The sequence below is a fragment of the Tubulanus polymorphus genome, chromosome 7 (assembly GCF_964204645.1).
Source record: "Tubulanus polymorphus chromosome 7, tnTubPoly1.2, whole genome shotgun sequence".
NCBI classification, from domain to species: Eukaryota; Metazoa; Nemertea; class Palaeonemertea; order Tubulaniformes; family Tubulanidae; genus Tubulanus; species Tubulanus polymorphus.
Window position 1 is genome coordinate 17,397,235 of NC_134031.1, and position 16,963 is coordinate 17,414,197.

Genomic DNA, 16,963 nt, shown 5'->3' on the forward strand with positions numbered 1-16,963 from the left:
CGTGAATTTATGGTAATATAATGTGAGGATTTGCTCGGATTCATGCTTGAATTAAAGTGTGAATTAATTTCTAATGTATCCTTCCGCCTGGAAAACACTCTATCATCGAAACTTTTTCGCCCGTAATCTAATATGAAATATGCATTCATTCTTAAAGAAGACTTCAGTAGAATCTACTGAATGTAATACAATCTAAAATATGCAAAATGCATGTCCTTTGCAACTCACTAGCAGTATGTGTGTTTGGTATTTTTTGTGCGTTAAACTGTATTAAAACATTATATATATTATATTAAAAAAACAGAAAAAGATCGATTCCAAAATAATGTAATCAATAGATGAATGTACCAATCTATTCTGGTATATAAAGGATTCAGACGGTATCATTGGTTAACGCAATGAATGTCTTATTCCCATTTTCAAACGTCTATATAGAGCTTAAAACGCACGCAACTGCAATGAACAGAATGTCTATGTCTTCCTTTGAACAAACGAGTACCTGATGATTAGAAAATCCCATGTCATTTACTCCCAATTTTCAGATAAAACAAACGAAATGGAAATGAACCCTTTTCAAGTCTGAGTGGCTTGGGAACTTGTTAAAATTTAAATTGAAGCGATGCCTGGTTCTGATATCGACTGAAACTCTAGATTAAGTTTTCGATGGGTTGTAAATGAACTTCCCCCGAGACGGGCATGGTTGGCAAATCATACCAATTAACAATCCCAGCGGTATTCAAAGATGTCAGGTTTCTATTTCATGTTTTCGCGCTTCCGTCGTAGGATATATCTGCGGATTTTTTGTGCAGGGTACTTCAATCGTCTGTCATGCGGTTGCGCGCGCAGTTCCCTCTCTCCGGACAACGCTCGTCAGATAAAATAAAGATCAAAATATTTCCGAATGCGATTATTGTAATGAGATTGAAATAGATCGACACGAAATGCGGATTTAATCTGACAACGATGAGAATTTATGAAGTTCTGCTATTACATTTGAGAATTTCAATTGTCAGTTGATAGTCTCTCGGGCTCTCTGATAACGCACCAGTTTCGGGTTCGGTTTTCAGCCTCGCAAAGATTACCACAGATCTTATCGGAGCAATTTAAATGACAGTTGTAAATCCCTAAATTCATCCCTCGAGCGCTACAAGAAATTTCAAATAAATGTTTCAATGTCTGAATATGCATATATTTTAAGATCTATCGTAGTTTCATCGTGGATGTGTCCATTTCAAAACAGAATTCAGCTATTTCTCTGTAGCATCAGAAAAACGCATTCATCTCTGGCCAGGTAGACCAATTACATTTACATATTGCCACGGGTAATTTCCATGTGGCTAAAACCAAAGGAAGGAAGTCATTTTCTCGCACTAACTACACCGTCAAATATTTGCATAATCTCGACTCTGAATTTTTCGCTATGCCCGAGAGGATTGACATTCATCCTCATAGTTTTCCGAACCCTGGTAGAGTTGGTTCATCTTCGTAAAAATGCGTTTTTAGTGACTTACTCGAAACGGTTAAAATTGAAAACTCTGAAAATGTTTTTAAACCCACTGCTTGTTGCAACCGGTACGGCGTGTCAATCCGGCATTCCGAGGACAGATTTAGAATTATTTGGGTGGAGGTCCAGCGAAGTTAAAAGGACCATGTGAAATGTTACTGCAGGAACAAATTGCTAATAAGCCAAGCAGCCATCATCTATAAAATGTAGCCTTATAGAAAATTACAACTGTCTTTTTTATTAGATCGTTCGACGTGTTGTCCAGAGGCTGTGCACGGGCCTGGACGTGGTCCAAACTCCCTCCTAGACGCTTTACTGGACACGTATTGCTTATATACAGGCTTTTTCACTTGATTGCATTCGAACATCGGACTTTTAAGTTTTACGAATGGGATAAACTTTTTAATAGATCGTTAATCAAGTTTTTAAATACAGGAAGCTGTAGAAACGTTTTTGAGAATCAGGACGCGGTCCGCTAATTTTAGTTTATTCTAGTTTAGTTTATTTCCACCAGATGTCAGGTGACATCGGTACGATTAGGCCTACATTTACAAAAGAAATCTGGCGTGACACCCTTTACAAAATCAAACAATCTAAATAATTTTTGGGAGAACAGATATCTAAAATATATAGTTTACTAAAAGAAAAGGCAACAGGTCTTTTTGATAATTCTTAATGAAGACAATTGCCCGGACATTTGTCGCAATTTCGTTTTAGTTGGTACCGGTAATATTTATTTGGGATAGAGCAAGATAAGACCGGCTGGTGGCGACGATAGCGGTATTTACTAAAACTACATTATCACATGATACCATTATTACAAAATGGTGGACGCCCCGAACTTTTAGTTTTTAGTTGATTTTCACGTTCAAACGTTCTATTCGAATGATTATGGTGTCAGTTCCCGGAGTCTGCGTTATATTACTTGCTAGTGAGTTTTTTGATTTTATTTAGTAAAACAATATGTAGGTCACACTTCTGTTAGAAACAAAATAGTCCTAACTTCGACTTTGAAAGAACAAAAAGTCGATTAACAAAAATTCGATCCAGACGCTTTGCTTAATATGCTTTTAAACCGTTTTCTTTTGTAGTTGTCATTTGTTCATCAGCTGAAGAATTTGCTGCAGATGGCAGTAAGTACTACATCATAGGTTTCCACAATGGAATTTGTTTTAAATTTGGATTGATCAAAATTATCATGATCAGATTTGAAAGACTATTGGCATATGATATATGACATGGTCTTATGAAAATAATGAAAACCTTGATTTTTCATACAATTCGTCTGTTAGGGGAAGAAATTAAAACTATGAACCTCAAAATCCAATGATCTAGGTCTAGGCTGATCAGTTCCAGCGTAGGCCCTTAGTAACCTGTCTGTGGTTTAGTTTCACGATCGGATATTTTCACAAACCACGGCACAAGTAAGGCATAGGCCCATCCAATTATAAAAAGCTTACCGCCAATGATTAGGTAACTATAACTAACTACGTTGGCCCTATGATCGGGCTGCACTCAGACTAATAGGACAACGCTCTCTTCCCCATAGCCAAGAGCCTTATCAGGCAACTACCAATACAAATACAGATAAACAAGGCAATTAGCGTTCTTGTATCATTTTATCAATATATTATCCTTTGAATATCTTTTACAGAATGCAATGTCACCATCATTAAAGGCATCGGAAAATTAACTTTACCGACAACTTTGAAGGCGAATCAAACTTGCATCTGGAAATGGAACGTAAAAACCGAGCCGTTTCTCTATATCAACTTCCAGGCATTCAACCTTCAGTCCAGTGTCGTTCTCACTGTGTACAATGGTCACGAAAATGACTCGAAAGCCGTCAATTGGACATTCACTGGAAAGAAAGGTGCGTTATTCTAAATGTTCCTTCCCATCTATATTGACATTCCATTTACATTATGAAAAATGTATGTGAATTTGTATTTTTTTCATTTCCAGAGCCGTTCATGCTTGCGACTGCTTCTGGTAACACAACATTTGTTCTGAAAACTGGCAATTTTTCGGTCAAGAAAATAGATCTGAGTATCTCTTATAACAACAAGAGTGAGTACCAGTGATAGGCATAATATATGCATTAGACTGTCTTACTTGTAAGCATTGGGACCGTAGATATTTGACCAAGTTGTTGAGAATCGGGGAAAAGAAAATTTTTCCAAATATATTTTTGGGTTTCACTGCGTAGTTGACCAAGTAGGAGGAGTCTAATGTACGGTTTTATCTTAAGAATATTGGCTCGGGGTAATGATACCTAAGTCTAAGCAATTTTTGTTATTAGAATGTCATCTTTAACCGGAGGTTCCTTTGGCTTTTTATCTGTTATGATTTATGCCTACAGGTTGTAAGATGGGATTTCATGGAGACAATAAGCAGTTCGCCGGTCCCATTTACCCCGTAACGACGAAGTCCATGTTGAAATGCTCGTATTCCGTAATGCTGAACGACAACACTCGCAAGTTGATGATGTTCTTTACTAAACTGATTCTGAAAAAAGGATCTTTGACGATTTACAATTCAACTCATCTCATCGTAGAATACACGGGTAGGCTTATATCGGAAATATTCTGAAATTTCATTCGTAATATCGCTACATAGGTTAATCTATGTTATTCCTTTTGTACTTCAGAGGCAAATATGTCTAAAGCAGCCGACTTGTTTGCGCCTGAAGGTGCCACCAGTTTGGATATTAAAATAGTCCTTTCTACCAGCCAAACTCAAGTCATCGAAGGCGGATTCGTCGGTGTCAGTCCAGGTATTGATTCGAAAAAAAACTGCGTTTTCAACTGATTCTTCGATTACACGGTTTAACTGATAATGATATCCTGTATATTTTCCAGAATGTTCAGGAGAGGTTAATGCACCTGTCACGCTTACAAGTCCCGGATATCCGAATAAGTATTCGAACAATCTGGATTGCCGATGGATCGTTCACGCTCCTAAAAACGGCGACACGCTGCTCGCAACGTTAGAAGATGTAGATTTCGCTGATGTGAATGACCGCCTCTTTTTTAAAGACGGAATGTCGATTTCAAGTCCGTATATCACAAATTTTCACATGAACAGTGAAAAAGGTAATTAAAACACCGGTTTTTCGAACACTGAGGAAAGTTAAAGTCTGGAATCAAATATTGTCGTCTGAATTTTAGGTACCCTAGTCATGAGCAGTCAGACTTGTTTCTGGATTAAATTCACGACGGATGAAGTTTATACCGCAAAAGGATTCAAATTGGACATCAAAGCGAAAGGTGATGAAATTGATAATGATAATGATGATAATTTTGGGATACCATGGAAAAGAAAAACATATCAAAAATAAACGAAGCAATGATAACAATAAACACACAAGGTTTTTGAAAAAAGTCATCATTTACTTAAAAACAAAACAATGTTAGAAATAACGACACGAGTAACTAAGATATGCAAATAGAAAATAAACATTCTTTTAATCACGTTGAATCGTAGGGAATCCCTATTCATGAATGTCATCAATTTTCATTCGGCCCATTGAATGATTTTAGAAATAGGAGGTCGAATGACGAACCCGAAAGGTTTCATAGCCGTGCCCAAACAAAAAGCCGTCAATTCCAGTGTTCATTTCAAAGTTGGATCAGATGGTACACAGGTAATTTAACCGATAGATATTATACTATGTAACAGATGATATTGCTTGAGATGCATGTATAAAATACAAGGGTTTCTATCATTTTGCATTGTAGACGATGTTGAAAATATTGACAGCTGTGAACTGTTCTGTTACCTGCTACGATAATTTTCTATTGGCCGAATATAAGTATGTTTATTTATAATTCTTTCCAAAAATGTTTGATATGAAATGAGTTGTGCGAGGCATAGAAATTTTATACGTTTATTTCTTCAGTTTCCCAAGTAAGAAAACCCTGGGGTACAAACCAATTATCAGTACTAATGAAAAGAGGCCAATGATGGTAGTTGTGACACCGAATAACGGATCCAAAACGATCAGCTTCAACGCGAGCTATGACGCGCAAACCTCAGGTAGGTATAATATGTAATTTCCTTGAAAATCTGAATAAAATTTCCTTTTTAACTTAGGGAAGATTTTGCGTATTTTTTCTTCTATGACAGTTGAATATGTGAACTTAAATGATGCCAGCGGTAGCATATCGCGGGAAAAGGCGTTGAATAATCTCACTTGGATAATTCATCCCAAAGCACAAGGTAATGTCTAAATATCTGCGTGTATGGATTACGTTTTGTTGTAATTGTAATTCTGTTAGACTCAGGTTCGAACCTGTAAGATTCTATAGTCAGCCTATTCGTGGAATTCTGAGGTACTATATCGGGATTTATGTTGAATTATACCCGTGATTTTCATTTTGTTCAGGTCATTTCATGTTGGAGTTTTCTGCGGTTACGATTCCCAACGACGGTTCTCTGACGATATCGAATTTAGCTGCCGATCAAAAACTGACAGTAAATAAGACATCAGCCGAAAGACTAATGAGAAATAAAATCCACATGAAAGCAAACAAAGGAATTCGGTAAGTTCAGTCTAGCAAGTTGTTTCATTTTTTGTGTGCAATGCAACAAAATAAGTTCTTTCTTAGTTTTCTAGTCTTCTATCATGTTTTTCATAATCATAATTTTTCAAAAGGAGATTCTTGATGATAATAATCATAATATTTATTTCATTACTTTCTTATTACAGAATCGACCTTCGACTCAAACAATCTCCGAACAAAGAGCCGTTGAGTATTCAAGCCACATATCAACTGTTATCAGGTTTGTTTACTTATCTAATGAGATATGAAATATTTCTGCATAGTTTGATGTTCGAAATCCGGATTTTGTCATGGGGAATATAAATGATATTTCAACCGATCGAATATGTAAGAATTTTACAAAAATTCCGAAATAAGGAATTCTTTTGATATTGATGATTTCATTTCCAGGGTGTGCCGTCTATAAATCTGGCAACGATTCTGGAAATATTACAAGTCCATACTATCCATATACATATCCATTAAACACCAACTGTCTGTGGTCCTTACCATCGATGAAGACCAAATCCCTGGTATATTTATCATTCACGACACTGGAAACTCGTCAAAAATCCGACGAAGTCGCCATCCGAAGTCAGAATCGAACTTCGAATGTTTCGACCGCGATTAATGGGTTCGTCGCCGATATGGTCGTCAATTCAACGCAAGGAATGCAACTGATGTTCAGTTCATCGATGAATTTGAAGTCAAACGTCGAATACGCGAGAGGCTTTAGCGTAATGTATGACACTATCGGTACGTTATAAACCTATACACATATTTGGAGGTTATGAATATAGTTTGGAAGGGCTTAAACATTGCATTACTGTATCTATGCTTGAAACTAAAATCTCGGATGCTTATATTACCATACACCATGTCAAAATCGATTCATTCTTTACCTAGAAGTTTTACTGTTTGTTATCAGGTTGTGGTGGAGAAGTTTACGATGATGGTAAAATCACGACTCCGAATTTTCCGAAATTGGTCGTGAAACCAGTGACATGCGTGTGGATTATACGTGTGAATACGACCGGTGCCAAAATGAATCCGGCTGCTGCGGTGGCTAATATCTCCTATCAAATTAAACATTCCAAACAAAGCAAATATTCCAGGTCAGTATCCTTTCGTCTTTTTGGATTGAAAATGTAAGCTACGAACGGTGGATATCGTACAACTGATATTTCTTGAAATCTTTTTCGACGTTCAGCTTGGAGATATTCGACGGAAATAACGTACAACATTCCGAGAAGATACCGGTGATATTAAACGACGGTCTAGTCGTAAAGAACTTGTCGACGTCGGATACAGTGATCGTCCGTTATCGAGCGCAGAAAAACGCTGCCGGATTCGCGTTCGAGATGAACGTCGGAAAATTTGGTGAGTTCTCACGAAAACTTTTGTGACTGTCCCTGCTACTAGTTCGTAGGGAAGGCGTATACAGTAGACTTTACCTTCCTAAGAACCTGTAGATACTTCAGTTGAGAATCGTGGATATTGAAACACTTTTCCAAAGAATCTTTTACACAATCCTTAACCTTGAATTTATTGATATTTGTAAAAAGACTGGAGAACGGTTTTTCCAGTTGACTGGTCTAAGCACAGTCTACTGTATTACTGTATTGTAATCGTTTGAATTATTTGTTTGTATTTTTCTCTCACCTATCATCGTCGCAGTGTGCGGTGCTAAGAATATGTGTAAAAATGGAAAGTGTATTCACCCGGACTGGATGTGCGACGGTATCGATCAGTGCGGAGATATGACCGACGAAAAAGACTGCAGTGGACATATCATTCCACAACCCGCTACTGCTGCTGGGGGAGGTATGCGTTCGTTTTTCTGCAAAAATAGGCGATTAATTAGATTTGCGCTGAAAATGTAGTTCGGTCAATGAGAATTCTGGTTTAGGCGGGCATCAATCAGTCTGGAAACACGCATTCACCAGCTCAGTGAAGCATTGACGATCCCTCTTTAAATTTGAGGATAAGAGGACAAATATCCGGTTTTGCAGTTCATTTCAATTGAAAAGTCTCGCGTAAAGTCCTGAACACAGGCGGAGACTGTACAACCAAAATTTGGAATAATGAGGATAAATTTTTGATGCCTGAGGTTGCAGGGTCCAGGTTGCAGAATGAAACCTGTATGAGCTAGAGTTCGCTGTTATGTAACTACATGTTTTATCCACTGCACTATTTATTTTCTAATTTCAGTATCCGTTATGGCTTTCGTGTTAAGCATGTTGGGTATAATCGTGTTGACCGTTGCTCTTACGTGTATGATGCCGACGATCTGTCGTAAACTGAAACTGCGTCAATATCGTTCGTTCAACGACCTTCTCGTTCCCGTCAACACCTAGAAAGAGAAACGCGCGATCACTTCCTCGAAGTTACTTACAAAAACAGATTTTGCATTAGTTATTCCACCGTTTCGATTATTAAAAACGAACTCGTATATTTTTCTGTGAGAATCTCCTAATCCTCGCGAGGATTCGACCCGGTGGAAGACTGGCTTTCAGTTGGATCCCTGTTCTAGAGATATTTTCAACTCTGCTCCTTGTAAATTTTTAGTGATCTGTTACATGACGTATTTTTTGAGATGATATACACAACTTGCTGCCAGTTCATTAAGATGAGTCCTTTTTCTCTTCATTGCTATGATATTGTAACGGACAGTACTTTATAGGTTAACCTGTTTATTTTGAACTACGAGCTTTTGCTTCTAATGTATAGAAGCTTCAGCTGGTGAACGAGTAACTCGAGTAACGCGTTCCCAAATAAGGTGTATATGATTAAAAGGACACCCTGAAAAAAGCTCGTCAGAAAATAATAACTAATTTTTGGAGATACAGAGAACAACTTTATGAATTTAAACTTTGATATTTCTCATTTCCTAAGTTACTCGGCAACTTGACATTTTTAGGAGGGGATGCCCACCCCCTGCACCCTCCCCTAGATCCGCCTCTGGAATAGATAAGTTGAACTAAAAGGTACTATCCGTCTCGTTATACTTATTATACGCCTGGTTTAACACAGCATTTGCACAGTTGTACAACATTCGTCTTAAAACATGCCCGGGTCAATGCGTTCCTGAGGACGTTTTTTCGCCGCTAATTGCCCTGTATACATATTGACACCAACAATTAAGTGGGTACAGCTGTATGTGAGTCAGGAGGTTTAACTCCGTGAACACGGTTATTGTGTACTTAGTAAGTAAGATGGAGACTTCGGACAATACAAACTGTAATACATCACGCTCGTTTTTGTCAGTATATATGATATACAGCGTATATATAGATAGATAGAAATAGCTATTTAAATTCATAATTATACCTATGTAAATATGATTATTTATTTGTGTTGTTTCAATTATGTCATATCGTAAAAAGCGTTTTAATGAATATCATGTTTTTTGAAATATCAAACGTTCGCTTTGGTATCAAGACCTGTTTTAGATAGTTCGCCTAGCCGCGAATATGGGTAGTAGTGAAGGCTTCGATTTATTAGCATTAAGCATTCGTTTGATTCGTGTTTTTCTATGCATTTAATCATTTAATAGCTTCAATATTTCTGCAGTATATTTTTTGATTATATGGCGTTGATCTGAAGGAAAAAATGATCTTAAGCAGTTTCTGTATACAATTTTGCTAGTTTACTTACTTTGTTATGTAAAATTAGTATGAAAGATCGATTGGTTTTGAGTGAGCATTTAAGATAAAATGAAAGATTTGCGGGTTAAATAAAAAAGTACTTCTATATATGTACATATTACTATATTATATTATTCTATGAAGGTTATTGCATAGCATTTACGTATATTGCGTCATTTAGAATCTGTGCTATTTTGGTCTAATGTGTATTTTTCTTTTGTCGACTTTTTTGTAGGGGAAAGCGGTTCGTGTTCGTAATATATATGATAAAATATTTAATATATCCAATTTCCGCGTTGTTTCCTTGCTGATCTAATCTACTTCACTATCTTCTACTATAGGGCAGGTATTGCATTCTCTCACTCACGGAGATAGATCCGTGTATCTTTCCCGATATTCGAGACTGGCTGACTTCGGATAATAGAAACACCATATAATACCAACTGGGATTTCTTTATTCTCGATGTTAAGTAATCGGAATAATCATTTATGGACGTAAACAATTATCATAGTCGGACAATATAGTTTATAGCGTCGCTATTGAACTCGGGTTAAATCGCGGAAATTAATTACGCGTAATAATTGCCGACGTCGCTGGCATTCCTGAAATTTCGACAATTGGATGGCGATTCAATTTACCGATACATTCTTCCGTATTCTATGTCGAGGGATGAGTAGTGTGTTCTTTGTTCGGCTGGGAGGGGAGCACTCCTCGGGGCCAATTAACCGACTCGGGATCGGAATTAGGTGATTCGGACAAAGCGCGTAAACCGAATAACGAGTTAACTGACGATGATATAATCTGAAGAAAACAGCGCGACACAATGCTCACGATAATCGAGAGCCCGAAGGCGAACATTTTGAGAATTAAGGCCAACTAGTGTAAATGTCACGTTGAAATGACACCCACACGCAGACACCCAGTCGTGGATGGTACTGTAACGAACGTTGGCTAATACTTTCTTATCCGATTCCAGTGATGATAAAATCGATTTTCCAAAAACATTTTCACATGCTTGTCTGAGCTTGAAGTACCCGCCTGAATATTGATATTTCCTAATTTTCAGAAACCATCAACAAAACGAATGTTAAGATTAGCAGTTATTACTTTGCAGGGTTTTTACAACGCACGCGCCTTATCCAAACTGAGATAAAGCTTAAAGAAATAATATCACTTGAACTTGAACTAGCTACCGTAGTCCGTTGTGCTAAGCACAACTAATCGCTTCGCGGTTTGGCCTAAGTTTGTGTTGGGCCTGGCAGATGGACACGCTCGATACCCAAGGACAAGTGGATATTCGGCTCTACTTGACCAAGTCAGTAATTTGTGATCAAACACCATCGATGATAAAGGCGGAGTATATTTAGACAGTATTTGACACGTACATATACCTAGCGCAATCGGTCGTTAAGTCATTCCCAATTGGTGAACTCAATTTGGTCGGACCGCCGGACAATTTACGATCCTAAATCGCAAATCACATAAATACGTCGGGTAGTTATTTCTAATTGCTGCAATAGTGGAAATTCGAAGTGCAATCGGGAATTAAGATAATCAAAAGGGATTAATTTGGATATGGCCCTATTGAACGCAGGCCCGCTTCAGGGCCACGAAGATTTTGGTGAGTAAAATCTATTTTAACATAAATCTTTTAATGATGAAAATTATGTCTGTTGTTTTCTATAGTGGCATATGACTGTATCTAACTGATAAATGGTGTTCGTTGTTGAAGATATAGCAAAACAATTAGTGTTTTAATCATACATTATTTCGTAGGGAACGAAAATCACCATAATCAGGGGAAATACTTGATGAGCCACGATCCAATGAGACGTCGTGAAATTACTCCTTCACCCGAGGAAGCATATTTCAACAGTATCGCTAACAAGGAACCGTCCCCTAGTCACACTGCTTACTGGCCTCCGCAGCATCATCAGCATCCATCTGTATACCATCCCCCGCATCAACCAATTCATCCTTATCACAATGCAACTCCAGTCAGTGGTATGTTTAATCTATTCGCAAATTCACAAACAATTTTTGCCCCCATTTGATCGATGCTTTTCAATTAAAATATCTATTATCTTTTTTCTTTTAGTGTCGATGCAGCCAGCTATCCCTCAAGCATACGGCGCGCCTCACAAGCAGCTCTACCAGGAAGACCACCAGGGATTAGAGAAACCTCGCACTGTCACTCCGCCGCTACCTCAACAGAAACCGCAGAGAAAAAACCGCGAACGCGTCAGCTACACGAGATATCAACTCGAAATACTCAACCACATTTATGAAAGTGTGAAGTATCCGAACACCGTCCAGAAGCAGATTTTAGCTCATCGATTGGGAATAAAACGGGAACAAGTAAAGGTATTTATTCAGACTCTAAACTTTCATAAGTTTCAATTCTGCAATAGAAATTCAAATTGACCCATATACGTTGCTGATGTTCTGATGTGTTTTATCTTTAGATCTGGTTTCAAAATCGTCGTCGGAAGGACATCGTAGCGCAGAAATACACCAACAACGGAGTACCAATTCCGGTGAAATTACAACCGAAACAAGACGAAAACTCGGTCGTACCCGTCGACGTGAAGGGAAGCATGTTGAAAGAATTGCTCGATAACCAAGATGACAATAGTTCTTTTACGGGTGCCATGAATTATAACCATATACGAAGAGAAGCCGATGTGATTAGAGAAGATCCAAAACCTGAAGCACCTCGGTTCAATGGAATCAACCCTGCGGCATTACCGGCTGCCAATTGTTTTGAACCGATTCCTCGAAATATCTACGATAGTAGCTCGATGGATGGGTCGCAGATTGGTGTGCCACGAATGGCTCCTGCCTCGCAACTTGGACACTTAGAAAACGAGCGCCAAGTTTCACCGAGAGTCTCTCCAGTACTCGATGGACAGATAGATGTCCAACAACATGAACTACACAATACCGATATAGACAGTTTGCCTATTGGACACAGAACTGCTTCATACCCGGTGCCACCATCACGACCTGAATCGGAGCTCTCCAATCATTCTCAGCATTCTGGTAGTGAACTGCGAGTTGGGGAGTGTCAACCGCCTCCGAATGTTACTATAAGTAAATCCGAACCTTTCAGGCATCTATATCCACCAACTCAAATCGATTTAGCTTTGGACCTAAAGAATAGACAGTTCGACACCAGTCCAAACAATAATCCTCAAGCCGATTATCGTAGTGACATGTGTAACAGTCGCGACAGCTCGCCGACCTTGTCCAACTCAGACCAGCAGTCTCAGCCTTCTCCGAACGACGGTGATCGCGATGGAATCGTCGATCACCAGCAACCAGCTACGTCACCTGTATCATTACTAGATGAATCGATCGATAGAGATTCGACGAAAGATGACGCGGCTGATGAAAACAAGTCTCAAACACCGGAGGCAAGATTGGATTCGATGCCAACCGACCGTAATCCAATATTCAGTCAAACAACCCAGAACCCGCACCAACAGCCCGGTCACTTTCCCTCGTACGGGCATCCCGGATTTTCTCCATACATGAGTCACCATCCGTCGTTTATGGGCGGTTATTACAGCGCTTACCCTCCGAATTTCGCTCCCGATATGATGAACTATCTACTCGCGCAGGGGGCCTACGGAGGAATGCCGTCGATGGGTTCACCGTATCGTCACCCGCAGATGCTACCACGACACGAGCCCCCGCCACTCGACTCAGTACCGGACAGTAAGCGTATCAAACTGATGGATCACAGCGTAACGACGCAATCTCCGTTCAGAGCTGATCCCCCGATCCTGATGGGTTCTAATCCACGACTGAACACATCCCCTTACCAAACAGACATGTACCCAGTTGTGTCATCTTCGAATCCGTTTTATCCGAGTGCGCCTAAAACCCCGACTAGCGTTGAGCACTCGGATTCTGATAGCAATCAAGGTGGCGACTAAATCACTCGAATAGTCGACCGTCAATTTTTACATAAAGCATTTTATACTGTTTGATGGTGTGATATTTTGAATTTTCTGACGGTTTCGTAAAATGTAAATTTATGATTGAAGTTTCAATGCATTTTTCACTTGTGATAAATAACTCTTTTTCATTGACTCTCTGACCAGACTTGCATTTATTGTAAAATATTTTTCCAAAGTCAAAAATCATATATCGGTTCTTTTTACCTCATATTTAACTCAAACCTTATATTATACCAAACGCATACGTATATACACAGTTTTATAAGTTGATTTTATGTTCCGAATAAATATAAATATTTTTGTTATACATATTAATGATCGCATTCTTGCTGTAATTTGCATTCAATCGATAAACACTTCTTTATTCTTCATGGACGGCTTGAGAGAAAATTAAAAATGAAAACCTTGTATCGTTCATTGAATATGCTGAATATGCTAATGAGCGTCTACGATTCTCGCAGACGGATTTTTACGAGGCAACTTGAAGAAACCCTATTCCCAGTGTATCCAGTCCTTAAACTACGTTAGCAGAACATCAAGGCTTCATTCAACGTTTATTGGATACCCCACATTCATGCCCCAGTAGTGTCAAGGCCACGAGCAAATCCGTCGCAGCGACAATAGAAAAAACCTATACAGTGCCCAAGCAACCCACAAAAACGAATTCCATTGTCAAATATGGCGATATTCTGCATGAACCAGACGGCCAAAATCTATTCGCAAATTAAGGTAAAATAAACATACAATTTTTTACTTGATCGTCGGATCGCAAGGAATCGGCAACCAGTTGCAGATTTTTCAGTCATGAAATCTTTGTCCCATGAATGTTCTCGTCGTTATTTTACAGTAGAATTTGGGAAAATGTTGCTGTGACTTTCGAAGCAATGTTTCTAGGAATACTATTGATAATTGCTGGAGGTGCGGTCTCGTATCCTATAAATGGGGTAAGTTTCGTGATCATGATTCAGTCAGAGATGAACAGATTGCATAATCGGCCCAATAATCATCTACTGAAAAAATCAATCATTTCTTCGTATATCAGGAAATCAAGGATTTAACCAGACTCTGCCAATCGCCATCTGACTGTGAAGGTAAAGATGAAATTTGTATCAAACCATCGCCTCAACTTACAGTCGGATTATGCGTCCCTGATGTAAGTACATATGTCAGAAAGAATGTTTGAACCCGTTCAGGTGTCTATGTAGAATACCGGTGTTGGTATTTTGGTTACAAAACCTCATGAACTTTTAATCGGGTAACGTTAGGATCACGTTAAATGCTAATGGGTCTTAGAGATTGTTAGCGTACAAATACAAACTAAGTTTTATTTTCAGAATCAATTCGGATCGGTAGATGCAAACAGCGAACTGCTTTCTCAAGATATACCTACTACATATGAAAACCACTTTTCTACCAAAGACAATAGAAATATATCTACGGAAAACGAAACAAGATCGAAAGAGCGGTGGCAACATGAAGATGGGGCTGTTTCCAACATGGAACCGTTCGTTTTTAGAGGAGAACCGTACAATGTAACATCGCACAGTGAAATGCTAGTGGAACATCTCCAGGATATCTTATTGAAAAATTCGACATTTAGTTCCCCTTGGACATTGCCAGAATTAAGACAGGGAAACAAAAACTCTGACCAAAATCTATCATCTGCTGAAGGTGCAAGCCAAAGTGGGCCATCAAGTGAAAATAAAGAATCGTCAGCTACGGATGACTTGTTCATGCAGAAATTTAATCAGATGATCTCAGATAAACCATTAAATAATGACGGAACTTCCAACACGGCAAATCATGCTGTACGTGACGTCGTTAGCCCGTCGGCTAGTAGCCCTAATGACAATTCCTCTTCATCTCAAAACGCCTCGACAACAAATCAAAGTAACTTAATAGAAGAAAACATTTCGAAAATTGAAGATTCGACTAGTCAGGTCATTGACTCCCTTAAATTAGAGAAAAAGCTCGATTCAAACGCAAAATCATCTGCAGCTGCAGACAAGCAAGACGCCTATTTGAAAGAAAGCCCTGCAAAACATTTCCCAGACGGTAAAGTGGAGAAAGAGGATTTCCATTTACTGCCGGAAAACATTACGCAGAAATACACTGAAAGTCCAACTGATGAGAAGCAAGAATTGAAAAACATTGCCACTGGAGTAGCAAATTCTGATAACAAAGATATCAACTTAAATGCTGAAAAGGGACCTAGTTCTACGTTGGATGATGTAAGAACGTTACTGTTGTCCATTTGGAATAGAATTTCACCGCACCAAACTGGTGTTAAACAGAAAATTACCGAAAATCCTGTGGATGAAATAAAAACTGATAATGTTCATAAAGATGAATCCAGTACAACGATCGGTTTAAAAGTTGATACTGGGAGTAACGGTGCAGTCTCTGAGTTATCAATGAATAAGACTGCATCGATACCAAGAGAACCGAATCATACTCAAGGTACTGGCCACAATGTGCTGGACGATGACCGAAATATAGACAATATCGATAACTATAAGGGTAACTGGACGTTTGATAAGAAGGAAAATAGAAACTCGAGCATTTCAACAAGCCAGAATACGATTACCGAGTCTCACACAGAAGAGCAATCTTCCAAAACCCCAATAGAAAATGGTTTATCTGACATAGTGGTTATTCAACAGTCTGTAACCACCCTCTCCTCTACAAATATTGATAATGTTGTCGTTAATGACACAACCAACCCGAATATATTAGTTGTTGAAACGACTACAGAGCAGGCGGACAGCACATCTGTTCAGTCGACAGAAACTGTTCCAGACTCATCGTCTGAAATGTTCAGATCTACCTCTGAACGTAGCAGTACGACAGACAGTGTATCAGATGAAGTAACGAAAATTAAAGATTTAAACAAGGCTGCGGTTGTCACAAAAGGTACCCCGTCTTCCATATCTGGCCAATTGATAGGATTTCCATCTCAAACAGAATCATCCGCGCATATCGGTGTAAACTCAATTGATTCCGTTACTAACAACCAACCAATGACTCCATCAGTTAGTAACAGCCCTATCGAAGGAATTGAAGAAACATTCGCATCCACTGATGTCGCAAAGCCGTTTTCTGAAAATGAGAAGTCCGCGGTTACACAAATATCTGAAGTTGTCGCCACAGAAGAAAAGGCCAAACCCGAGGAAACGGTTACTGAGCAATCTAAGATTGGGGAACAGGCCACTGACCCAGCGATACCGATAAGAACAGAGCAACTTATCCCTGAAACAATCACTCAGCAGTCATCAAAAGACAATGTTCCGGTAGAGATTGCA

At 38.8% G+C, this 16,963-nt stretch overlaps 2 protein-coding genes across 4 annotated transcripts; both read left to right on the top strand.

Annotated features, from left to right (window-relative positions):
- Positions 1–2,330: 2,330 nt before the first annotated feature.
- Positions 2,331–9,941, top strand: LOC141908931 (cubilin-like). 3 transcript variants are annotated; one of them, XM_074799226.1, is made up of 19 exons: positions 2,331–2,435; positions 2,596–2,637; positions 3,159–3,377; positions 3,470–3,574; positions 3,867–4,070; positions 4,155–4,280; positions 4,366–4,599; positions 4,675–4,773; positions 5,047–5,150; positions 5,245–5,318; positions 5,406–5,542; positions 5,633–5,725; positions 5,892–6,048; positions 6,216–6,289; positions 6,460–6,804; positions 6,977–7,163; positions 7,259–7,428; positions 7,726–7,872; positions 8,260–9,941. In XM_074799226.1, the coding sequence occupies exons 1-19, from the start codon at positions 2,390–2,392 to the stop codon at positions 8,403–8,405; spliced, it is 2,709 nt and encodes a 902-aa protein (XP_074655327.1). In that variant the 5' UTR covers positions 2,331–2,389; the 3' UTR covers positions 8,406–9,941. The 3 variants fall into 3 exon arrangements, with proteins under 3 accessions (XP_074655327.1, XP_074655329.1, XP_074655328.1); XM_074799228.1 differs by having other exon boundaries at positions 5,415–5,542; XM_074799227.1 differs by having other exon boundaries at positions 4,684–4,773.
- Positions 9,942–11,140: 1,199 nt separating this feature from the next.
- LOC141908738 (uncharacterized) lies at positions 11,141–13,749 on the top strand. The gene is made up of 4 exons (XM_074798907.1): positions 11,141–11,317; positions 11,473–11,700; positions 11,795–12,060; positions 12,162–13,749. Exons 1-4 carry the CDS (start codon positions 11,272–11,274, stop codon positions 13,635–13,637), a joined length of 2,016 nt encoding a protein of 671 aa, XP_074655008.1. The 5' UTR covers positions 11,141–11,271; the 3' UTR covers positions 13,638–13,749.
- The last annotated feature ends 3,214 nt before the right edge of the window (positions 13,750–16,963 follow it).